Raw genomic sequence first — 26,736 nt, forward strand, 5'->3', positions numbered from 1 at the left:
AAGGCAGGCTCACGCTTCGCCACTGAGAAACTGGCCACTGGAGTGCCAGCTCCAAGGCACACTCAGAAAATCCACAAAAACGCGCGTGCACACACACATGCGTATGCAAAGAGCAGATTCTTCACAAAATGAAGCCTCCGCAGGGTTTGGAGGAGAAGAATGTGGAGCGATTCGCTTGTGTTGGCAAATATGAATCAGAGCTGATTATTTGACATGTGAAATCCGTTCATTTAGAATGCCCCTATGCATGCATGCACGCACTTACTGAAACATGCACCAGTTTTGCAAAACTCTGCAAGTCTATCACCGTATGTGGCCTAAGTGCGTGTGTTTGTGTGTGTGTGTGTGTGTGTGTGCGTTTGAGGGGAAGCAAGCAAGGGAGCAGGACGGTGAAAGTCAGGTCGGCTGGTAGTAATGGAGGTCAGCGCTCAGGGAGATGAGAGAGAAACCAAAACACACACAGTCACACAATGTCACACACACTTGCAGGAGTTCTCAAACGTTTGCCCGGAGCGTACAGAAGGTTTAGCTGGACATAGTTTATGACTCCAGGGCCTCTTGGGATGTCAGTGAAAGAATTAAAGCATTCAGATTCCCTTTTATCTTCCTCTGCTGAGCTGATGCCTGGCTCACAGAGTGGAGGCGTTAGTGTAAAGCGTGTTAGTTGTCAGCATAAAGCTTGTAATCATCAGCATAGAGCGTGTAGCCATCTGCATAAGGCATGGAGTCGGCGTAAAGCATGAAGTCTTCGCCATAAACAGTGTAATCGTCTTCGTAAATCATATAGATGTCTGCATAAAGTATGGAGTAGTCCACTTAAAGATTTGAGTCGTTGGCATAAAGTACTGATGACTACACTGATGTAGTCATCGGTGTAAAGCACGAAGTTTTCAGTGTAAAGTGTAAAATCATCGCCGTAAAACGTGTAGTCACATGTTGTCGGTGTAAAGCATGTAGTTGTTGCTTTAAATCATGTCCTCAGCATATAGCATTGTGGTTGTTGGCGTAAAACATATCGGTGTCGGCTTAAAGACTGTAGTCATTGGCATATAGATTGTAGTTGTCAGTGTAAAGTGTGGAGTCAACTTCATAAAGCATGGGTCATCGACATAAAGCGTAGAGGCATCAGCCGTGGATGTCATGACACTACTTTGAACAGGAAGCCTCGGTAACACTATTTGAAGGGGTGTGCATAAGACTGACTTTGTATTAAATTATCATAATTTACAAAATCATGCAAAGTTGGCATTTTTAATGGACTTTTAATGCAACTTTTAGAGCAACTTTGCATTAAAAGTGTCATTATTTACCGAATGACACTTCATGACAACTGTCATAAACATTCATAAAGACTTCTTTATGTTCATTTCAGATGTTATGTCATATTTATGACAGTGTCATGTCAGTCTTATGCACACCCCTTCAAATAAAGTGTTACCCTCTCTAATGTTGCCATAAACTTCTTTATACAGCCTGTGCCCCCCTTCTCCTGCTTAGTTTTAATCTACTCTACTCTCCTTCTAACATTAATTTTCTGAATATAAATTTTCAGAGGGACTTCATGTATGTGTCCGCTGCCCTGAGGGCCAAGCCCGCATACACCTCTCCTTGACCACTTGCCATATGCAAAGAAAGCCAGTGTGAGTCCTTGAGCGTAGCAGAGAGCTGCTGAGGGACTGCGCCTCCATGCTTGAATCTAAGCAGGAGAGTCGGAGAGGCGAAGGGAGATGAGAACGACCGAACAGAGTGCTTTCCACCGACCACTGCAATCGCAGCTTCTGCCACAAGTACCCGTCCTCGCAATCATAACACTTCATCATCGCCACACGTCCTTCTGCTTTGCAGCTCCGCAATAACAATTACCCAACACTGAGCCCCAACTGTTCAAACCTCTACATCCATCTGCTGCTGAAAGGGAGGGAGGGAGGGGAGGAAGAAGAGGGGGGAGGAAGGCCTGGGTGGGAAAACGCATTTGCACAAGACATGAAACAAGAGTGAAGGAGATGAGACAGAACTAGAGTTTGTGATCACATGCAACAAGCATGCGTGGTGGACGTTTTTGGTGTTCCAACTGTGCCTGTTCAATATTAGTCTTACTGTGCTTGATGAGCTTTGAAGAAGTCAGTGTGAGAGTGATCTGGACATATGCTATTCACAATCCCACAAGTCTAGAGTTTTGCCTCCAACTCTAACAGTATTTGGTGTTATACAACCGTCCAAATATTGAGTCCAAGCAGTTGTGATGTGCTCTGTTTAGTTATGTAGATTCCAGTTTGACCCAGTCCTGTTTAGTCCAGTGCAACCCATCCTAAAGTACATATAGGGTCCACTGCTGTCCACTTAGTCCCTCTCTGTGTCCTCGCCCCCCTCTCTCCCAGGAGGCCCTGATCATGGCCAGCATGGAGCACCCCCACCTGGTGCGCCTCCTCGGTGTGTGCCTGAGCCCCACCATCCAGCTGGTCACCCAGCTCATGCCCCACGGCTGTCTCCTGGACTACGTCCACGAGCACAAGGACAACATCGGATCGCAGCTGCTGCTCAACTGGTGCGTCCAGATCGCAAAGGTAAGCAGACGCTGTCAGGTTATAGCAATGCTCCCCTGCACTGCTGCAGATGGATTACATGGACCTGTGTTGATTTTATGTAAACGAGTGGAATGTGATTGATGGGAACATGTAGTGGGTTTCCAACTCCAGACTGACTGAAAACAGAGTTTGATATTTCTCTTTTTAAAGTCCATCGTCTGTTCTTTAGAGTTTTAAATGTTCCTAACATAAAAAGTCTGCTTTGCCTCAAGTTTCAAACCTTTTCTTACCTTCTTCAGTTATAATGCAGGTTTTCTTCTTTCCGTATTTTCCTCTTCATCCTCATTATTGTGCTGAAGCCCTTCCACAGACCTCTTGTCAGTGATGTGAAGCAATAGACACGCCTTGCTGACTTAAACTCTGTCCTCCGAGCTCGTCTCATTACTCTGAGTCTTAACGAGTGCAACAAATGTTCAAGTTAAGGGCCTATCGGCTCCAGAACAAACAAAATCTGCTCTCTCTGTCTTGTGTGCTTTTGCTTCTCCAAAGAACATTTGGGTTTTGTTTGCTAATTACACCAGTGTTGCCAGATTGCTTGGTTCCGGGTAACTTCTGGATGTAAATTCAGTAGGGTATGAGCTGTTATGCCGCGCTGGGCGACTGTGGCTCAGTGTGTAGGGCAGTCGTGTTCTAATTCAAGGGTTGTATGTTCAATTCCAGCTTCCTCCTGTCACATGTCACATAACCCCAAGTTGCCTAATGATCAGTAGTGAACAGTTATTATGTTATTGACTTGTTAGGCTGATTAATGGAAAACTATAGAAGTAACAAAGTAAGATGGACCCGTAGTGATGAAATATGTTGTTGGTGTTCTGGAATCTGGCACGTGGGAGATTCCTGATAGCGTTGGTAGGGATTGTTGGCCTGCTCGGTCAAAGTTAGTGACAGACAGATGGTTCATTTCTTCACCTGCCAAGTATTTTTAGAGTCTCTTTCCTTTTCCTCACATTTTCCTCAATTGTGTTCCCAGATGGTCATCCAGCACAAACCATCTGGCGCTCCAGGGTTGGTCAAATGCTGGTTCAAACCTCTAATCTACAGCCGAAACTCAAACTACACAGAGCTACTGTAAGTCACTTCATTGCAGGTATATAAACCAGTAAATATACTTGAAAAGGCTTAACAGAGATTATTTAGAGGGTGGCCTGTTTCATAGGCCTCCTTCATCAGCAGATCGGTTGGGATTGATCAGCCTGGGTCGTTAAGAGCGCTGTATTCTTGTTTCGTTTAGCCAACAGTCATTTGTCAGCAATAAGAGGTCAGCGGGGGAGAAATTGGGGGGATTAACCCTTTATCCCACCATGATGGATGATTCTGGAGGTTTTAACTCGATAGGAAAACGTTGATACCTGAGTTAGAGGTCTGGCCTCGACTTGGCCAGGCGGTTCAATAAACAGGCTGATTGTGATTGAAGGCAATCTGCTGCTATTCACGCTTGAACTGTTTGAAAATGATAAACTGATATATTTTTAGACTCTGCAGCTGGACGTGGCTTCCTAATGTCCATTAATGGGTTTAATGACATGTTGATATATTACATTAGTCTACAATATTCTGAGATTGGCTTCACCAACATAATTTGTTTCATCTGATTGAATCATCTATTTACACAAAAAAATATGGCATTAAAAATTGTGTTATTACTGAAATCCAGACTTTAGAAAAATAATCCTCATTAAACTGTCAAGAGATGGCTAGTTTGTGATCTCATGATTACGTCTAATATTATGACTGTTTTAATATTTCAATCATATCTCTTGAGAATGATCAACACTGATCACTTATGGATCATTTTTACGTCGTCTGGAGCATTTTTATGAATGAACAAACTAGTTTGATTGTGTTTTAATACAGAAATAGAATCCATATAATGAAATAATTCAAGTTATGAAGCTGAATTATGTTTTTTGCTCTCAGGACAATGAGATAATTAGACTAGAATAAAGATAAAGCGAGATTTAAATCAAGATATGAAAATTAACCTGATTTCAGTTTAAAACTTATACATAACTAAACTGGTGTCAAGACAAAATAAGTATTCATATCTCAAGATAATAACATAACTGAACCACCATCAGACCGAAAAAAGCATTTTAATCTCCGGATTATGACATAATTAAACTAATATTAAACCAAAATAAGTGTTTTTATTTATTTTTATTTTAAGATAATACATTTAAAATAGGCCATTTGTATTGTTTGTAAGTTGATATTTAGGAAAAACAAGACCTTATATCTGAAGATAATAACATATTTTAAGGCAGAATATGATTTTTATCTTGAGATAATCAGAGGATTTAAATTTAAGAAGACATAACGGACCATTAATCTCAAGATAGTCTGTTAATATCAACTCAACAAGATTACATATCTCGAGATAATAAAATAATTACATGTGTATGAAGATAAATTAGAGATAATGCAGCAAGATGAAACAGGCTTTAAATTTAAGATAAGAATATATTAAACTGGTATTTGTTAAAAGTTGTTTATCGCAACAAAATTGAATAAATAACAGGTTTTATATTTTAAAATAGTAGGATTTTTTATCTTGAGATAATTAAAGTTTTTAAATGATAAACGGACCATTAATCTCAACATAATGACTATACTATAACTATTAATCATATTTAGCGTCAAACAGAGATTAAAGTTTGGGTCACATGACTTTTCTACTTGGTGTGATTGGATGTTCTGATCGGTGCAGTCAGAACCTACTACAGGTAAGATGATGACTGCTCACAGCCTCACCACTGAACCCCTATTTTAATTCCACACACTTTGCTTCGTCGGAGTAAAACAATGGCAGAGTCGGAGAGCAGCAGATAAAAAAACGCCTTAGAGAATTTCGTCCCATATTTCCAGAATGAAGAAGGATGGTTTCTCGTCCCCTGCTGCAGCAGGAAGTCCGTTTAACAAGATGGCTGCTAGTTGAAATGTTCCCAGCAGGAAGCCGGGTCGCCTCCATTTGTCTGCCGGATCCTCCTCACAGGTTCCTCATCGCTTCGCTCCGGGATATTTTTTCAAACCGAGAAAAGGACACCCTTTCTCCGTGGTGCATCCCTGAGCATTTTTCATCAGTGTATGTGTGCTTGCGTGTGTGTGTGTGTGTGTGTGTGTGTGTGTGTGTGTGTGTGTGTGTGTGTGTGTGTGTGTGTGTGTGTGTGTGTGTGTGTGTGTGTGTGTGTGTGTGTGTGTGTGCGCGCGTGTGTGTATGCGTGCGTGTGTTTGTGCATGCGAGCCGAATAAATAACTGGCGGCTTCTTCTCTGAATGATCTCTGCGCTCTCAAGGTAATGATGGGGAACCTCTCTCCAGCAGTGAGAGCATTCTTCACAAGACGCACAATTTTCTGGCTAAGGGGAGAATAATTTGCTTTGCTCTTCTGTTAGCTTTGAAAAGGTTGCAGCAGAGACGGAGGAGGGAAACTGGAGAGAAACGGAGGTCGTGTGTTTTCTCTGTTCGCTTGTAAATGCGCAGGAAATGAATTATTACCATAAGCCAACAAAACACAACACTTAAAATGTTTTAGTTGCTTCGTTTTGATCATGAGCAAAACTCCAACCTTCGCCAGGTCTCACTAAATATCCTTTAGCGGACTTAATTCACCAAAATGGCTGCCAGACATAAAGGCCATAAAGAGTCAGATAGCAAAAGAAAAAAAAGTAGCTATTTTTGAAATTCATTTCCAGAAAAGAAAGTTTCCCGAATGTTTCCTGGAACTCTTTCCAGCTTAACTATTTTGGCCCTAAGTTTCAAATCTCTGCCTGGATGTTTCTGCTTATTTCAATTGTTAGCAGTTCTTTAAATGTCCTGTGAGTAAATATATTTGTTCATTTATCCTTTCACATTTTGAGGAGAGACTTAGAGAAATGTCTCCTCAGGAAAACAGTAAGTTATGGATTTTACTAAGTAAAAGTTTATAAAACTAAAAAAAAAATGTTGCCAGTCTGTTATGGATTTAAATAATTTGGTGAAAAAGTGTAATTTTATAAAAACATAAATTTTTTATTTGGGGGATTTTTCTTTAAGTTTAAACAGTTTTTATTGTGATACTGCAGTTCAAGATGAATTTCTGCTGATCTGTTTGTATTTAGTGACACATTCTGTGTATTTGTTTTCTGCTTTCTGCTATAATGCCATGGCAACCCTGCACCCCTCTCATCTCCCCCCTCCCGCCTGTATAACAGCGGCCGTATGTGGGCTGTGACCCGGGCAGGTGACTGCAGAGCCACAAATTGATTGGCCGAGGCCTGTCGCCAGGCACTGACTCTTCATCACTGAGTGTTTTGGGCATTGAGATAATGGCCGCCATTAATCTAGAGCCACACTCAGGGCGGTTTACTCCCGCTGACACACACACACACACACACACGCCTAACCCAAAGCTCGCTCTAGATGTAGCTGCTTTATTCACTATCCTGGATCTCTCCTTCCTTGCCCTCCTTTCCTGTCTTTCTGGTTGTTGACTCTATTTGTTTCTCTTTTTTTGTCTCTTATTGTTTCTAAATTTGTAGAAATACTCATAAATCTTTCTTTTGTCACCTTAAAACTATAGAGGCTGTTGTAAATCTGAAGTGGAAAAAATGTCAAATTTTTCACTTTTGGAAAAAGCTAAGGCATAATGAAATCTGAAGAGTGTGGCATGACAGACTGTTGTAGTTTCAGCTGCAGATATTGTGGGATTCATCACACAAATCAGGCTCACTTCAAAAGTCTTGCCACAGATTCTCTTGGACTTTGACTAGACTGTTCTGACACATGTGACACAATGAAGCAGACTCAGCGCTCTGTTGGATTAAAAAAGATCAGGTCCAGACAACTGGTTCTGAACCAGAACCAGGACTCCAACTGGCTCTAAGCTGGAAGCGGACGGGCTTTGAATAGGCCACTGTTAGCCAGCTGCTGCTGATTTCAGATGCTAATGATGAAGGCTACTCTGACCTCAGAGTTTCTGCTGATGCTGAGCTCAGAATCCCGTCTCACCTCCTGCTGCTGCTTAGTAAGGAGAACGGAGAGATTTCAGATTTTCCTCCTGATCTCTGGCTCTGGGAGTGTGTTAATATTCTGCACATCAGTGTGTGTGCGTGTGTCTGTGTGTGTGTTGAGATTTGCATCCCGCGGTGTTTCCCGCCCTGATCCGGCGGAGCTCAGAGGAAGACCTCGGTGTCGCTCACTTCCCTGCAGCGCAGGGGTTCGGTGCTGAGCAAACACTAATCTCACCTGCTCTCATTAAACAGGCCTTCACTCTTCCTCCTCTCTCTTCCTTTTCCTCCTCCTCCTCCTCCTCCTCCTCCTCCTCCTCCTCCTCCTCCTCCTCCTCCTCTTCCTCCTCCTCCTCCTTCTCCTCCTCCTCCTCCTCCTCCTCCTACAGGAGGATGACATCTGTCCTTTGGATCAAACCATCAGGAGGAAGAACGCTCACATTTATCATCCTGATGTCTCATAGATCTATAGATATGCGAAAGAAGAGAGTTTTTGCAGTTTTTACCTAAAATTCTGTCCAAACTGCCACCAATGATGAAAAAGAAGATTTTCTTTTTTTTTTTTAATTTATTGTTTTTTATTGAATTTGAGATTGAGATAAGGGGCCTCATGCATAAAGCATGTGTGCGCACAAAAAATGTGCGGCGCCATATTTTACACACAAGTCGGCATGTATAAAAATTTACTTTGTGTCAAAGTGTGCGTAAATATATGCACACTTTTTCCCTGCCGTGAAAATGTGCAGCAGCCACGCAAACTTTTTCTGTGGACAATATCAAACTACAAAGAGTCAAAACTCACCTAAATACAATGAAATCTGACTACATTCGGTGTTATGTAGACCAAGAAGCATCAAACCCAATGTTTTTCAGGATTTTAATATTTTATTCTTTAAACGTAAAAACTTAACCGCATTTATCCTCAGATAATGAGCTAACCCGAACACAAAATAAAGAAAATAAAAATAAAAGGATTTTTTTTTTGCGCAGCACTTCTCTAAATTTTTCTGTACGCCAAGTTTTAGTGTGAAAACTGCACACTCCTTTATGCATGAGGTCCCAGGACTTTGTGATCATAATTCCAAAACTTTCAGGAATGAATCTCATTGTGAAGCTGCAGTCTGGCTTCATGTTGCTTTCAGAGTGAGCGGCTGTTCAGCCCGACTCGTGTTTCTGTGGGTTTTGACTTCAGGAGATCTTTGTCTTTTGTTCTGGTGCTGATTCTCAACACAGTATGAATTATTGTATCAAATATTATTTTTGACAGAATTTTCCTTAATTTTGCCTATTCTGTTGGCTGATCGTGAGTTCATGGGATGTCTTTTTATTTTTTTTATTTGAAACTAATATTTCTTACTACAGTCACATGTAAAAATCATAACCCAGTTGATATCTGGCTCTTTGTTTGATGTTTTTAAATGTATTTCTAGAGCATAAAGTGATTTTACTGACTGACTTTTTCTTCCTAAACAAAAAAAGTTGCCCAGGAGTAAATCAGGACACCCTGTATCATGACCGTCCTCCTCCGATCTTCACAGTTGGTATAAGCTTCTTTTCTTGGAACGCTGAGTTTATTTGATGTGATTCCGGAGGTTCTGGTCAATCTGAGCCGATATTTCCGACACATCAGAACGTTCTTCCATCCCGCGACAACAGAAAAACAACATTCTCTTCATCATGAAATGAACAGTTTTTATTTCAGTATTTGTTGCACAGCCAGTGAATATATTTAGTTTGAAATTCTTTTTGTGTTCCAGAAGGAGCGAATATCAACTTTTAAGAATTGTAAATCGGCTCTAATTATTATTTGATGAATATTGTCCTGACAAATGTTGAACCACTGGGTTTGATCCATGTCAGATATGAAGCAGATGAAAAAGATTTTCATCGATGATTGATGCTTCCTTTTACTTTCCCTCTAAAACGCATTAAACAGTTATTATGAATTTATAGCTGTCAGCAGGCTGACCATGTTTCCGTGTTATTAATAATGCAAACTCGCAGCGTCACGCTGGATGACCAAAAGCTGCCCCGAAAAAGCCGGTTTCCATGACGACCCGCAAAACAAAAGCAGCTAGCGTGGTTTTAAGTGGAACCTCTGGAGAATTTCATGTCTCTGCTGACGCTGCAGAAAAAGTGTGTGTGTGTGTAGGGGCGGGAGGGGGTGCGTGTGTGTGTGTGTGGTGAGTTAAAGGAAGAGAGATAATCCTCTGGGGTCGTTCTAATTATCTGTGAGGATCAGCAGGGGGGGTGAGGGGGGGGTGACGGGGCGCCTGCCTGATCCAGTGGATATAAAGGCCTGATTGGATCGCTCCCCTCGCTCCTCATAAGTCGTACTCATGGCGTTTCTGTGGATTCACAAACAAACACAAACAAATCCGATTTACTCAGTCAAGTTTTCCAAACAGCCGATTAGGAACAGGATGGACTCGAGCTCCACAAATCCATTTCTGCTCTAATAAGCATGTCGGACCCAGAGTCGGACCTTCAGCAGCATCACATGTCAGACAATCAGGACTCATTTCCACTCTGTTTTTTTTTTTCTGTTTATTAATAATCGCTGTTTATGGGGAGAGATGGGAGGGAAGGCTACACTGTACATCCGTTAGTTCCAGGAAAAGGAAGAGATTTTTGAACAATTTTACATCCGCAACAGTTTGATGTTGACGCGTTCTGACCTTGACCCAATGACCGGGAGAGTGAGAGTCAGAAGAACTCATGTTAAAATCAGATTAAACATGCATTTTTTTTTCAGATATGATTTCATTTATTAAGGAATAAAGACATCCAGACTGACCAGGTGTGTGATTTGATTGGCTGACTGCGGTTCTGTGGGAAGAATAGTCATCTTGTGATTGGAAGGTTGTAAGTTTGATTCCAGCTTCTTCCTGCCACATGACAAAAGTCTCCATTCTGGTGTTTTTGTCTCAGCCAGCCCTTTTTTTTTTTTGAAGGACAATTATTTTGTTCCCAGACACCTCATAATTCATTTAATTTGTTGTTTCTGTTGTTTTGTTTATTCATTTTTGTTATTTAAATGTCTTCCGGTTCCAGTGTCAAATGTTCTTTATTTAAAGCTTATTGATCTTTGATCACGTGTTCTTACGTTATTATGCCATTACCATCATATTACTGGAAAATTGTCTCAATGCAACAATATTGAGGAATATTGAGACAATATTGTTGTATTTGTCCCAGAATAAACTTTTGGGACAATTTATTGACCAGCAAATTTGTTTTTGTGACAGGCCAAGTACAAAATGCACCCGGATTTCAGAAAAACAGTAACCTACTGATGAGCACGGTGGTGGCAGTGTGATGCTCTGCTGTCCTGCTCTGGGCCCTCGGCGGTTTCCAGCAGCAGGTTGGACCAGGACGATTCTCCATCTCTAGCTGTGCTAATCATCAGCTGGTACTCTGGAGGCTGCAGCGAGGCGGGAAGCAGCAGGCTTCAGAACCAGGTGTCCTCATTGTTGTCACCTGTCTGAGCCTGAGACTGTTATTACTGTACGTACTGATGTACGTGCAGGGCTGCTAATTGATGCTCAGATTGTCACCCTGGCTTTAATTAAACCTTCTTAATTAATCCCAACCAAGAGGCTGTTGTTTCCTGTAATCACCTTAAAAGAGCTGATTTTTATGGCGCTAATCAAAGAAGTTGTGCCAGTTTCTCTAATTCTGTGAAGCAGCAGCAGAAATTATTGACATTTGCTCATGTAAATGTGCCAGCGGTGGTCTTTCATCGCAGCCTGTGACATTTTGGAAGGAGCTGAGATCATGAAGACTGGGATTTTTTCTTTTCTCTTTTTTTTTTCTTGAGGCATAATTAAAAGCGGAGACAGGGGAGATGTCAAGCGCTGAGAAGTTCCGACATTGTTTTAAAAATCCACTCCCGCCAGCGGGAGGATTCCCACACCGGCACACAGAAACGCGTTGGGGTGGGGTTGATGGATAGGCGGTGGTTTTCCAGCTTCGTGGCGGTGGATCGGCTGAGCGCGGAGTAAATGGGCCTTCACCCGGCTGCCGCGCCACCGTTATACCTGTCACATTATGTCACATCCGCCTGCTGCCTTCATTAACTACCCAAGCCGCTTGCCGTAGCCATCAGGAGCTCATTTTGTCTTCAGGTGATAATCCCGACGCAGCTTCTCCTCGGCGTTCAGCGCCGATAATGGGAATAAAAGCGGAATTTGTTGGGCTGTGGTGTGATGGAGGAGGCCTGCCTGCTTCACACAGGCAGCAGACAAAGCAGGTGCCATGCTCTGGAGGCTGCCAGCGCGCTGGGAATGCCCTGCCTTCTATCTGCGGCGCAGCATGCGGCGCATGACGGACAGCCACCTGCACCAGCTGCGCCACCTGCGCCCAGCCCATTGTGCGCTCGCCTTATCGCAGCCGTCCCAGTTCCCGGCTCCACTCCGCTCACATTGTCGCTGCCCGTTGAGCTGTTTGGAGGTCCGCTGGCGCCATGGTGCCTGCTTTCAGGGCCAGCCACTTATCATTCCCTCTGGAAACAGACGCCTCACCTTTTGGTTCCCTTCAAACTCAGCCTAACGTCTCTTTCTTCTGTCTTTGTCCCCCAGTATAAAGTTTTTGCAGACTGCTTTTTCTCAACTGGAGGATTTTTCATGAAACCCCATGAAATTTGATAGACATATAGACCTAAATATGTTAAATAAGTTAAGAACATACAAATTACGTTTTACAACATTGACTACCAGTACTGTAATACTGTACTGATTTATACTCTCCAAAAATGCATCCTGTTCTGACTTTATCCTGTCAGGAGTAAAGGAATTTAGCTTATAGTTGACTTTTTATGAACCTCAAACTCTACATTTTAGCTCTCCAGATGTCTTCATCCAGATTAGTCGGCTTAATCTAACAGATAATCCAACTGCATTCTTAAAAGAATCAAAGCATTTCATGTGAGCTAAAAAGCAGCCGATTCTGAAAAGTCTAGAACCTGCAATGTAGCGCGAGTCCACACCTTAGGAGCATCTGTGGTTGTGATTGACTTTGAATGTGACAATGACTTTGGGAAAGTTCCAGTTACCCTCTTCAGACCACACCAACCAGCCAATGTGGCATTGAGTGCCAAACATTACAAGGACTTCTGTCTGCCATCGTTAATGAACTGCTGATCGGTGGTGTTCCACTTTTGACCAACTTGGTGAAGGTTCCAACTGGACCCAACCCATTGATAGGCTGTAAAGGTGATCTGAAGTCATGTTCTGCATTGAATCTCAGTTCTTCATTCTCACTCAGTTCCACTGTGTTGCGACACTGAGGGAAGAGAACCTGTCAGACACTGAAGTTACTCCCAAAGCATGTTTCCACACAAAGAACTCTCGTTCTTGTACTGATTTGGTTTGGGTGCCTTCAAACATCGCCCGTTTCCACCAGATTGCGTCATCAACGTCACAGTTCTAGCAAAAGACCAATTGAGGAACCGGAACAGGCTCCGAACTGTGTTGGTTTAAAAGATCTATGGGTGTTGATGGGTGAGGACCCATAAGATTGGACTTCAGGCTTGTGTTTTACCAAAATCTTTATCCCTGTGTAAATACTACAGAAGAGAAAGGACCTTTTAAAGGTTTGTGTATCATCCATAAATGTGTGACTTGAGATCAGTGTATGGCCGTTCCTCCATCCTCTGCTTTATGTGCTCCCCGTAGCTCCTCCACGCTACTTAACGCCTTTTTCACGCCTGGTTTCATCCTCCTGCATTCCCACTTAACTGAGGACTTCAACATTTCCACTCGTCTTTTCTTTCCCGCCAGACAGAAGGAAGCAAGCAAGTCGCTTTACCTTGTCCTTTGGAAGACCTTAATAACTTGCTAAGGTGAAAGACTGTGTGGAAAACTAGATTGTTGGAAAACTAGATTGTTATCCAGTTTTTGGGTCTGCATAGATCTATGAAGGAGGGTGACAATTTAAAACCCCTCCAACACGAAACAAATGTAGGCAGTAGAATATAGTAATAAACTCTAATATGCATAAATAGAATGAACAGGTGTCTTGTTGCTCAGAAAACGAGACAGCTGTAAGAATCCAGAATCCATCTGAAATCTAATTAGAGTTGATCAAACTTTTGTTGCGAATTGATGTTATTTTGTCATGCTAATTGCATTTTTATTGTCATTTTTTACTTGACACAGGCAGCTTTCATGTAATAAAGTGGCCAAATTGGTCTAATTATTTCTGTGCTTCAAATGTAGCTAGAAGCAAAAAGCAGCTCAGTTTGAACTGATGTCAGTTTTATTGCCATAAATGTCGGTTCAGTCATTTAGAACAGACGAGACGAGACGCCTGAATAAACCGCTGTAAACTCCCCAACTTAACTTTCCCTTCTTTTTATGGCGGATAACTGGTGAATATTCTACACCAAACCGCTTTAAAAGCTGGTATTACATTTAAAAATCATGTGGTATTCATGATACGAGTCCATATTATTGATATCAGTAAAAAATCCTAAACATTCATCCTTTTTTCTCTATTTGCTGGAACTCCACACTTGTGATAGATCCTCAGACCTCATCAACCCATTGTGCATATTTTCTTAAATGCATAAGAAAATATGCATATGCATGAATGAGACATTTTCATTAAATGAAAATCTCTCATTCATGCAGATAATTTTGTGGTTTTTAATGTGAAAATAAAGATATGAACCCCAGCCATACTTTTAAGTAAACATTTAGTAATGTAAAAGTAAAAGAAGAGCATGGCTGAAGCAATGCTAGGCTAAGCGTTCATTCTAAACCCCAGAGCGGTTCACTTTCTAAGCTTACATTGGAATTTTATTGGACAAAGCAGAGAGATCAAATGACACTGGAGCACCTGAATATTTCAGCTGGCTCTACTCCTGGGATTAGCTTTGAACCGAAAATAGTTTGCGGGCAATTTTTTTTTCTTTAATTCAAAACTAAAGTTTTTGTGCTTTTTTTTAACTTTTAACTGCTTTATTTTTAAATTCATCCAAATGAACCAGAGATTTTAGGATTTTTCAGTGGATGACCGCCGCCTATTTGCGGTTCAGTGTTTGTGTTTTCCAGCATCATAATAAACCCGACGGATAAAGAGTCTGTGTACATGTGAAGGTAATGATCCAATAGTTTAGCAATATAATGTTGTTTTTTCAGTGTGGAATAAAGTTCTGTTCAAACTGCTAAAACGGTAAAACCAGAAGATCTGGATATTAAAGGACACAAAATTAACTTGCATGACTTTAAATTGTCTGGAAAAACACTTAAAAAGTGTTTTCAAGTACATAAAAAGTTTTTATTTACAAAATGTAGCACTTTTGGGCTATTGAGCATCCACCAGAAAAGGTGACCCGGTGGTAATTTGTTTTATTGATTCAATAGTCTTTCTTTGGGTTGTTTCCTGGAGTGAATTTTGGGGGTGAAGAGCTTGCCTGAATGTAAATGGAATCAGTTGAAAACTTTTGGTTTCTCTGCAGGCCAGTTTTCTGACTGCCACTCCAATTTTTTTACAAAAGTCTAGAAAATTCTGGATAGAAGAAAAATCTTTTTTTGTAAGCTAGTAGATTAGCCCTTCATGCCAGCAGAGGCTGAATCATCGATTCTGTGCTGTTTGGAGACATTCGGTCTGGTTTCTCGTTAACCTTGCTGCTCTTCTGCAAAACGTGGCTCTCAAAGATGTCCCTGTGCTGACCTCAACAGTGTTCAAAGCTTATTTTTCTTATTCTGACATAAAATTTGTTGCACAATAAGCAAACATAATCTTGCTTATTGAAAACAATTTTAACATAGATTTATCTAATTCTAAATTATTGGATTCATTTGTCGCAGTTGAGTGGAGCATCCTCTATCAGAGCCACTAACATGCCATTATTGGTGCAACAGGTCCATTTAGATATCTACATGTTATGCTTAATCCTGCTACAGCAGAGTTATTAAGTATGGCGTACCACAGGATTCTGTGTTGGGGTCCCTCATTGTCAAAAAGTTCATATTTGTAAATGTTAGATTTAGTCAAAAGTTTATTTGCAGTCAATTTCTTACCATCTTTAAGCTGTAAAAAGGTGGACTTCTACCATCATGTAACAATTTTAAACTCAAAATTGTTTTTGCGGTTCATAAAAATGCTACATTAAACACCAAAGTTATGTATGTTTGTTTCTTTATTCAGGTTCACAAATGTTTGACAGAAGGACAATCCTGTTTATATCATCATAGTTTCAAAACACCAAAAAGCACATTGAACTGAACTTTTCTAAATGTTTTGGGAGACTTAGATGTTTGTTCTTCTTCTGCACATGATCACATCATGACCTTTGAAATATGCTTTTCTGCCCCACACCGATACTTTTAATTTGGTCTGCACTGCCAAATAAATTGCCTTACTACTGTATACCATCATGGTTTTAAATTACAGTGACATGTTCAACCCTCACATCACAGGTGACCACTCAGTTTGACTCCAAACGAAGCTAATTTACAGCATTATAACATATTCTCTTCCTTGGTGCATTAAAAACCTTCCAAAGACTCGTCTCTGACAAGAGCGTTTCCTGCCTGAACTCTCTTTGCTCTGACTCTGCACTTCTACTCTTGTTCCACTCACATTGTTTCCTTTAAATAGATTTAGCTTTTAATGCTTACAGCGGCCTTTCTTACTATGCTGAAGCTATAATGCTTCTGCTGTTCACTTGTAAATCACAGTGAAAGCAATAGTCTGCACAGTGACCAATATACATTTAGATTAAATTACAGTACAGAGAATGTAGAGTTTCCCTACAAGCTACAGTAGTGATAGGAAGCTTACATGCACTTGTAATGGGCATGAATGCCATGTTTTTATTTTATTTTATTTTTTTTGTATGTTTTCCAACACTGGTGAGTCAGATAGGCTAGTTTACTGGTGACTACTGGTAAAAGGCAGAGTTTTGAGATAGCTATTCCAGAAATGTATTGTTGTGGATTTGGGATCCTTGTACCTTAGAAAAACAAAAAAAAAAAATATATATATATATATATATATATATATATATATATATATATATATATATTTTATTTTTTTTTTTAAAGGTTTTGTTGGCTCTAGTGGCCTTTATTTGAAAGTAGTTTGACAGGAAAGAGGGCAGGAAAGAGGGCAATGAGAGAGGGGGAAGACATGCGGCAAATGTCACCAGGCCGGGAATCAAACCTGCAACCGACCACCACGAGGACCAAGGTCTCAATACACGTACAGGGGCAAAGCACAACACAGGGTTGCTTTGCCCCTGCGCCACCACAGCACCCTGTACTTTAGAAATATTTGCAAGTAATTTAGCAAAATTCGTACGTTTGCATGAAGATAAATGTGACTTATTGTAAGGCTGAAGCAGCAGTGGAGTAGAAATAAGAAACACTGCCACCTGCAGGTGGAAGTTAGCATCACTTAAACACAATGTTTTTGACCATTTATGCAGAAAATTTGCAATAAGCTCACAATAATGCATTAGTGTCAAAATACATCGGGATCTGTTGTTTTAGAGGTAATTCCCACGACCATCTTCTAAAGTCTTTGACTTCACATCAAATCAAAAGCTGGATGACTTAAACTGGAAAACATAAGGGTTGATTTTCCTTCCCAAAGTCTCTTGAACATTTCTGGAATCTGTTTTACATTTGGTTTTATGCCTGGAAACTGAACAGTTTGAACGGACTGTACCATTTCTGTGGACTTACTAATGGTTGGCATGTTTTTAACCTTGGCGGAGAGAGTCATGCTGCTATAGGCCTTCCATCAGGAATGGAACCCTGGACATGCAGAGCACCGAATCTACCACTAGGACGCCTAACCTACGGATGAGAGACACATGTATGAAAGATAAAACCAGCAAAACCTTCAGAAGAAATAAATAAATCTTTGTCTAGCAGTCTTTGTATGTGCTAAATAGACTTGATGGCCTTATGACAGACCAATCTATTCGCTTCCATGGAACTGATCCTGTATTCAGCTGAAGGTTCTGCCGCTGAAGAACAAAAGCGCCCGTCAGAGATGTTTTTCTGAGATGATGATATACTCCGGTGTCTGCTGCTCTGGGAGACAAACAAAGTAGGCAAGGCCGGGCCAATTGGAGTGTATTAAGCTGGATGTTAAACAAGTGGACGCCACTTTGCTGGTAGATCAATGAAAACACCTTGGTGAGAAGCGAGGCAGACAATGAAAAATTTACACCAAGGCCCACTCCTCGGCTGGCACCAGAGAATCATCGGACATTTGAAACATTTAGGTGTTTGTGTGTGTGTGTGTGTTGGGGGAACTGTAACCATGTGTATGTGTGTGTTGTTGTTGTGTCGAGGCGCTCGAGCCAAGCCGACTCTCACCGCGGTCGCCGCCCCTCTCTGCCTCCCCTTTCCTCGCAGACGAATGTGAGGATAAATCGATAGCGCCGACGTCTGACTCACCGCTAGCTGAGCCCTCATCCATCATCCTCCGGCCTTGCTGGGAGTGACACACACACATACACACACATACACACGACATGACAGGGACATCCAAGAGACCACCATCGCTGAAGAGCAAGACATTTTCCCAAGGCATATGTGCAATATATCTATCTGTCAGTCTGTTTGCATGGTTCTCTCTTTTATCCACCAAGTTGGATCACTTCCTCTTCGCTGTTGGGCTGAATTCCCCGATCCAGGACACAATGTGCTATGACAGGGCTGCAGGCAACACCCCCGCCTGGCTGGAAGTGTGTTTAAAATAGATTGCTTCTCAGGCGATCAATAACAATGCTGATTACAATAAGCCCAAAGACGAGCGTGCCACGCAATATTTATCTCCGATGTCGATGTCGAGAGAAATTAGGAATCAATGGGCCACACAGCCCATTAATACACTTCGACTTAAAGTGACGGGGCAATGAGGTGAGGCCGTCGCACCGACTGCAGGGGAATGTACAACAGCTCAAGGAGCCAATTAATTTCCAGCCTCCTAGGGAGGTAAACAGCGGCGTCCCGGTGGAGGATGTGGGGGCAAGCCGCCGCTCCAGGTTGGGGCGGTGCCGCTGATTGCTCTGCTTTAACACCGCTTAAGTGTCACACTCCCAAGAGTGTCTGGGTCGATGGAGATTCAGGCAAGATTGGATCATTTGTGATTACAAGAGCAAGTAATTATAAGGAGTCCAGTACTGAGAATCAAACAGCAGGAAATTTCCTCACATCTTCATTTTTGTTGGGCAAATGTGCCAAAATACAGGTGCAAGTTTACCTGCAGGTGAAGCCTGAATTTTTAGTCTGTTTATGAAGTATTTGAGCTATAGTATGGTTATAGGAAAAATGTTAGATATTATCCATAAAAGCTCATCTAAACAAACCCACGCTGCACCGCCAACCTTCTCTGGTATTTAAAGAAAACAATGCAAACATGTTTCACTCTCCACAATCCTATGACTTGTTTGGGGATTGAAAAGGCTCACAGAACTTTCCATTTGTGGTTTGCGGGTTTGAGAATAAACTTTCTGACACTTCTGAACTGCTTAGAGTCATGCACATGAGGTATTATAGCGATTATACATCAAATCTAAATGTCTGCATGGGTGTGAAGTTAATGCTGATGACAGTTATGACAATAATTTTATGTTAGTGCTGACATTTAATGCTTCAGCGGTCTTAGGCTTGAGATTTAAAAAGATAAATGGCTCCACGATAGGATTCCTCATCGTCTCTCTGTCTGTCTCTCCCCGCCTCTCAGGGAATGATGTACCTGGAGGAAAGGCGGTTAGTCCACAGAGACCTGGCGGCTCGGAACGTGCTCGTCAAGTCCCCCAATCACATCAAGATCACCGACTTCGGCTTGGCCCGGCTCCTGGACGCAGACGAGAAGGAGTACAACGCGGACGGGGGCAAGGTTGGTGTAAGTGGAAGCTTGAGAACGTTTTGGTGTGTGTCAAGTGCTTCAAACGGCTGACCTAGTTAGACGTATTGGTCAGCCAGTAACCAGGGAAGGAAAGAGCAGAGGAACATCATGGGTCACGTGTAAACACATCAGATTCTTTAACTTTCTCCAGAACTTTAGATATTTAAATAAGATAGTGGGTACAACATTCCCCTACGATGGCGATTAGCAGGGGTGAAAGTAGTTTTAAATTCTTGGGGGTACTATGACAAAAAAAAAAATTATATATATATATATATATATATATATATATATATATATATATATATATATATATATATATATATATATATATATATTCTGCTAAAAAAAAATAAAGGGAACACTTCAGTGTTCACTTAAATGTTAAAGTGTTCCCTTTATTTTTTTGAGCAGTGTATATATATATATGTGTGTGTGTGTGTGTGTGTGTGTGTGTGTATAAACTGGTTAGCTCTTGAATTGCAACAAAATGGAGCTGTTTTTTCCTTAAGCCCACTGGCTGCAATGTTGACACCTTGAGATGCCATGAGACATAAATTCTGAACATCATGGCATGGAGTGCATCCCAGTTTTCCATGTCTGGCATATAACCGTTCATTTTAGCTTTTAAACTGGTTCTATTGATCCTGTGTCCAGACAGAGGGATAATCAGTAGCCTAGCATCATGACCTGTTTGTTCTGAAGATCCTGCAGCTTCCACTTCTCTTCCTAACATGGCGCCTCCTCACCCTGACTCTCATACTGATAGGAGGAACCACAGAGCTCTGTTAGGTTAAAGCTCATCTTCTAAAGTTGGGTTATTTTTCCTCCAACAGGTTCCAGAGGAATCACCTCAAACCAGATGTTGGACTGAATTTTATTTCAATGTCATTTGTGAATGTTAGAGCCTAATTTTCATCATTTTCAACAGTGGAGTTATAAAAGTTGCCCTGCGACAGACTGGCAACCTGTCCAGGGTGACCCCGCCTCTCGCCCGAAACGTTAGCTGGAGATGGGCACCAGCAACCCCTCCCGACCCCACTGAGGGACAAGGGTGCAAGAAAATGGATGGATGGATGGATGGATGGATGGATGGATGGATGGATGGATGGATGGATGGATGGATGGATGGATGGATGGATGGATGGATGGATGGATGGATGGATGGATGGATGGAATTATAAAAGTTTAAAAAGTTTATTATTTTGAAGAAAGTCTCATCAACATCAATATGTCCACTAAATAAGAGGCAAAAAACAAAATTGTTTGATAAAGGAAAAGCCTCTCAGACTCTGAGCCCGACAGCACCAAACTATTTTTTATATTAGACAATTAATTAAATTTCACATAATTATCGCGGAAGAAGCCATTTGTTTGTTAAATACTTAATGAAACATATTTACCGTGTTTTATGTTTGTTGTAAATGACGTATACTCACAAAGAACGAGATAATTAGTCCAAGTTTGTTGTTTATTGAACGTTCAGAAACTACAGCGGCTGTGATGCGTCAATGCAAAAGTAAAAAAGGTAAAACAGCCCGAACAGGTGACCAACTCTAAACCACTCGCACCTTTTTACTTTCCATCTCTCTCTGTCATTTAAGCACACCCGTTGCCATGGCAACGTCCTGCGCACCACAAGCCGACCCGAGATTATGTTAAAAACATTCAGTCCGTTACGATATTAGGTTTGCAGGTTTGATATTTATTTTGCGATCATTAATAAGCCTCCCTGAACACAGCGGTGGTTGATTAGTTAATTTTAAACTCCTGCTCTGCTAGTTATTTTGGTAATGGAACCAAAACGCACAGAATTTCGCAACACCTTGTTGAAACAATAATCACTGAGATTATTCGTTGGCTCATTAAGAACATGTTTTGTAGATGTTTTTTTTTGTTGTTGTTGTTCTTTCATAAAGTTACGAACGTTTTAATTAAGGAGTCAGAGGATGTGCTGGTCTCAGCGTCTTGGCGACGTTCAGTTTGTCACCTGATGCCGAGATCGACTCAAAACCTTCCGCGATCGACGTATCGCAGCTCAAGTAAAGCACGAACAGTTCAGAAACAATATGAAATGAGAAAAAAGGTATTCATTAACTGATTAAGTCGTGTTTTAGATTGTTCTTGAAAAACTAATCAGTCATGGCTGATTAGTGGGTGAACTCAGTGCTGCACAGTGAACCCATTCATGTTTTACAGCAGACAGCCGCTCCCCTCTCTTGCAGGTACTGCGTACCCCCGCTAAATCTTTTAGGGGTACGTAGTACCCTGCCGTACCCCCTCACTTTCACCCCTGGTGATTAGTCTTCCTAAGCGGATACATCATCACTGGCCAACAGTTCCTTGTACATATGTACATATTGCAGCATCAATATGGCCATACAGACTCAAGGTAATACCTCATAAATCGGCAGCTTGTAGGTTGTAACAACATCAGATCTGCAGATAACCCAACTGTCATTGTTAACATTTAAGATGCTAACTGTAGAGTCTGTCATGGAGCCATCTGTTTATTTTCTTTGACCAATGTACAGTCTGTCTGGAGGTCATCCGTTCCTGTAAAAACTCCAGAATCTACTAGAAATGTCTTTCTTTGCAGATTTGCTGACTTTAAATGACTCAGCAATGAGTTTGTAGCACCTTAAGAGACGTTTTAGCTGCACAAAAGGGGTCATTGCTGTACAGCACAGTGTCAGGACCAGATTAAGAGATTTATTTCTGAATAAAATCATAATATCATGACAATCAAGTCAGTAGTAGAATGAAAACATGACATTATCAGAAGAAAGTCATAAAACTATAAGAAAAAAGTTGTTTTAATGAGAACAAAGATTCCGTCGAGCTCTGTCAGTCTAGCTCTGTCTTCGAAATAAACTCAATCATTTAAAAATCCTCCTACTGGTAATAATTTGATGCTGATGTGTTAAAACATTATTTTTTTACTTGTAAAACTGATACCAAAGTATAACTTCACAAGATCCTCAGCATTAATGATTTAACTTGTTTTTTGGGGGGGTTGTGATATTCTCATATATATTACTTCAAAGTCCCAATGTAAAACCTTATTCTGGCAATATTCTAAATTGATTTTGATTTTATTTAGACTTTTTTCTGCTATTATTACAACTTTTTCTCTTTCTTTCTTTCTTTTTTTTACGCTGTGCTTATAATATTATAACTTTATTCTCGAAATGTCATGTCTTTATGCTTGTATCATCATGAAACCATCATTCTTGAAATAAAAGAAAAACATTTTCTTAGCCTGCCTCTAACACTTCAGTTCATTTTCACACCCAGGAACAGAGGAGAGCTGTTTTCAGATGCGCAGCAGTAGGTTAGCAGGTCTCTGTCGCCTCTGTCCCGCCCTGTAAACACTCATTTTAAATGTCAATACAACAAATGACCCGGCAAGATTCAGCTGTTCTGAGGTGTCTTCTCCCAGACAACCTCGCGAGCACAGAGCCGTGATTTTCACCGACATCCTCATGCAACAGTGCTGAAATTACTTTCCACGTCTCTTAACGGGCAGCGTTTATAACCAGCAATCAAATAGCTATTTTCTGCCTGCTCAGCGGCACGGAAACGGAAAATTGTTAACAGGAACGGCCGAACCGCGGAGCTGCGTGTTGCCTCTATCTTGGTGGAAATTAATTGTGATAGTTAGCCACCTGAAAGGAATGAGCAGAATGGCAAAATTTGTAAGGTTTTCTATTTCATATCCAGAATTTTATAAAGTATTAAACTGGTTTGAGTTTGCTTTTTTAATGTTTTTCAGTTAAACCTGATTCTGTAGAAATCTGACCGAGACTCAGCAGAAGGTCTTCATCGTAACGTCACACTGGTCTAACAGTTTGACAAGACTGCACACAAGTTTACAGAAGAAGAACCATGATGCCCAGCTACAGTGGCTCATGAGGTCCAAAGAGACGTGTATGTTTTGGTTTGGACTGAGGCTGGTCAGTATTCACACCAGAGTTTGCCTCAGTTTGTTCTGGCACAGAAAGCGAGGGTCACGGGATGAATTAGAGCAGAGATCACCCTAGGCCCTGGCGTCCAACACTAGTGTCTGACCTTGCAAATAAATGCGCTTCTTGAACAATGGTCAAAAACAAACACACTCATGAACCCGGGAGAAGGTTCAAAAGAGCTGCGGCTGCTAATATGAACAATTGGGTAGATTTTGTCTTGAAGTGTCAGTGTTGTGATTCTGGAAGGATGCAGAGATTATCCCTCATGTAGGTCCTGAAAAAAAATCTGTATTAACAAATGACAAGGGATCTATAGAATTCATATCCATTTTGAACAATATGTAAGGGGAACAAATGAAATAAGTAAAAACGTATCCGTTCTCTGATGGGAAAATGTCTGAAAAAGTTTGTTTTATAGAATTTTGAGGCTCTTTGTCCAAGCAAACAACGGAACCGGTTTGTTTTGTTTGTGGACCGCATCAATCAGGAGCCTCCCTACCCCCCGCCGCTCCAGACCCGCTATGCAAATTGTTCTGATCAACTCCTGTTATTAAATTGGCTTTTCATTGCAACATCTATTCAGCTGGAGGCCCGAAAGGTTCGCCGCCGCACGTCGAGTCCAGACTGTTATCGCTGACGGAGGGGGGGGGGGGCGGAGGAGAAGAAGAAGAAGGAAAAAAATGATTTCATAACCCGGGCGAGTCGCAAGCAGCCATCTGAGTGATTGACTCCATGTTGGTTTCCACTGATGCCTTGATAAATGAGAGCTGTTGTCAGCACATCTGCATGTTCTCGGTAAAAATAGATGCGACACGGGAGATCCATCAACAGGAAGTGGAGGTGCAACCTGAAGCTTGTCATTTCCTCCTTTCTTCTTCATTTCCCTAAAGAGAGTGAGTGAGTGTGTGTGCCGGGCAAGGAGGTCGTCGCGTGTGTGTGTTCACGTGGAAACGGGGAGAGTAATTGGCCTCCCGTCAGTTTGGGAATCATGTTGCTGTTAGGAAAGGTGACCGTTAGGAGATCCGTGAGCAACACTTCTCACCAATCCACTGGAAACGTTCAGGTGAATTGGGAATATATAAATGCATAACCTCCTGTAGCCATAAAACATGCAGGTGTCTGTGATAAATTCATAAAACGCAGACTCAGCTGAGTTGGCTCAATACAGGGATAGCAGAAAAGTGGCCATTCATATTCAGACGAATGCTTCCTTCCTTTTTTTCTACATTTCGCCAAATGTTTCACACAAACATGCAGGAGTAAATCCACAAAATGCAACTGATGCCTGTGTGTGTGTGTGTGCGTGTGTGTGTGTGTGTGCGTGTGTGCATGTGTGTGTGTGTGGGGGGGTGTGTGTGTAGGTGTGTGTGTGTGTGCGTGTGTGTGTGTGTGTGCGTGTGTGTGTGTGTGTATGTGTTGGGTTTTGTACCTGCTGTAGAGAGTAGCACTTTACTGGTAAATGATAATTGTGCTCCTATTGACTTTTGGTATGAATATGATGCCATACAAGAGGAATGAATTATTATTAAGGAGTGTGGTTCACTATTTATGTTAATACAAGTATTATTGAGCAAAGAAAAAACTAAATAAAACACAACAAAAAGCTCGGAACAGACAGGCTTCTTGTTGATTAACATGGAAATTTAGCCACATTTCAGGTTTAAAATCTAGGCACAAGACTTTAGCACAGTAATTTCTAATAAATAACACTTATAATTTTTTAACAAGGTTGACCACATTTTTGTTTTACATACAAAGTTTCCGAACAGATCATGTTTCTGATACACCCGTAAATCTGACACACCGGCTACATCCACTAACAATAACAGATGAGCAACCCTCTCTTCTCTCAGCTCATTCGTGGTTCATTTCCACTTCTAAAGGATCTGATTGGATACTGGAAAAGACCATTGTTGTGTTCAAGTTGTACTATAAGGTGTTAGCCTATCAGTGAAGAGAGTGGAGCTTAAAATAGCATCTCGAAGCTAAACATGTAGCAGCTAATGCTAATGTCCACATTTCTAAAGAAGTTTTGCCTAGAATAAAACTGGGCTCCAATCTGATGGTAGAAGAACCTGAAGAACAGGTTAAAATGTATAAATATGTTTATTGTTGAGCTCATTTGTATATTTATTCATTTAGTAGTAAAAAGGGTTTTGAATTGAAAATGTTTTGTATTTTATCACCTGGAATTAACTAGATTAATAATACTAATCTAATCCCACCAGTGTTGAGATGATATTCCCATCAGTCTCTGTGTGTCTCCTCAGATGCCCATCAAGTGGATGGCTCTGGAGTGCATCCACTACAGGAAGTTCACCCATCAGAGTGACGTGTGGAGCTACGGTGGGTGCTAAACGCTAACTGACCCAAAGTCCTGCTTCCTTCGTCCGTCTGCACACCTTACTGTCCGTCTCACCTCTCGTCTCCTCTCTTCCTCTTGTTCTTGTTTTTGTCGACATGTTGCGGTGAAAGGAGTGACCATCTGGGAGTTGATGACATTCGGTGGCAAACCGTACGACGGCATCCCCACGCGGGAAATCCCAGACATCCTGGAGAAGGGCGAGCGACTGCCGCAGCCTCCCATATGCACCATCGACGTCTACATGGTCATGGTGAAATGTGAGCAGATGCACATGCTCCAGTAAACACCCATGATGAAATATGTGCTCTTTGTGAGGCAAGGCGGAGAGTTTTGTTGCTGCTTTTAGCCTGGAAACAGAAAAAAAATAACTGAGACCACAGAGCTGCTGGTTAATACGCGGCTGGTGTCAGCACCTCTAAAGGCCACTAATTAAAACATTACATCTGGAGTAATGCAGGAGTGACTGGGATTACATGCTGGATCCATGGCCAGAGTAGAAGCTACTTTGATGATGTTGCCAGGCAACTACGTAGACAGAGAATAGAAGAAGAAGCTCCTAGAAGATCAGCAGAATCCAGTGAGCTCAGAGAAGTTTATTTATTTAGTTCCGACTCCCAGCAAAGGTCTTCAACAGGGTTCTATCAGAATTTTTGTTCTTTTAGGACTAATATATCTGCTGTTATCAGAGTCTTTAAGTGAAATGTTTGCAAGGACATTTTTGCAAACGGCACAACTCTAAAAAAATGAGCTTACTTACGTGTTATTTTTGCATCCTTTTAGCTTCGCTGTTAACGTTAAAAGTTGACAGAGGAGAAAATCAGAGACTGCGACGTTACTCACCTTCTAATGGATGGTTCCACATTTCACACAAAGTCTGTGGACAAATAAAAAACAACCTAAATACCCTGGGTGGATGGATGCTCAGCAACATTCAAAACAATAAAAATGCATCAAAGGTTT

The 26,736-nt window shown here is 41.4% G+C and overlaps 1 protein-coding gene and 1 long non-coding RNA gene across 4 annotated transcripts in view; both read left to right on the forward strand.

Annotated features, from left to right (window-relative positions):
* Positions 1–26,736, forward strand: part of LOC103476823 (receptor tyrosine-protein kinase erbB-4) — a 282,377-nt gene that overhangs the window by 239,947 nt on the left and 15,694 nt on the right. Inside the window, exons 20-23 of one of the 3 annotated variants that reach the window (XM_081614884.1) lie at positions 2,379–2,564; positions 19,279–19,440; positions 25,682–25,757; positions 25,887–26,033. In XM_081614884.1, coding sequence (XP_081471010.1) covers positions 2,379–2,564; positions 19,279–19,440; positions 25,682–25,757; positions 25,887–26,033 — 571 coding nt within the window. The remainder of the gene's footprint in view (positions 1–2,378; positions 2,565–19,278; positions 19,441–25,681; positions 25,758–25,886; positions 26,034–26,736) is intronic. The other 2 variants (XM_081614889.1, XM_081614885.1) reach the window with 2 other exon arrangements.
* On the forward strand, positions 5,674–11,161 carry LOC103473426 (uncharacterized). Its single transcript, XR_014090668.1, has 2 exons — positions 5,674–10,434; positions 10,818–11,161. It is a non-coding gene; the product is annotated as an uncharacterized LOC103473426 (long non-coding RNA).

This window comes from Poecilia reticulata, chromosome 2 (genome assembly GCF_904066995.2).
Source record: "Poecilia reticulata chromosome 2, P_reticulata-male-v2, whole genome shotgun sequence".
Classification (NCBI taxonomy): Eukaryota; Metazoa; Chordata; class Actinopteri; order Cyprinodontiformes; family Poeciliidae; genus Poecilia; species Poecilia reticulata.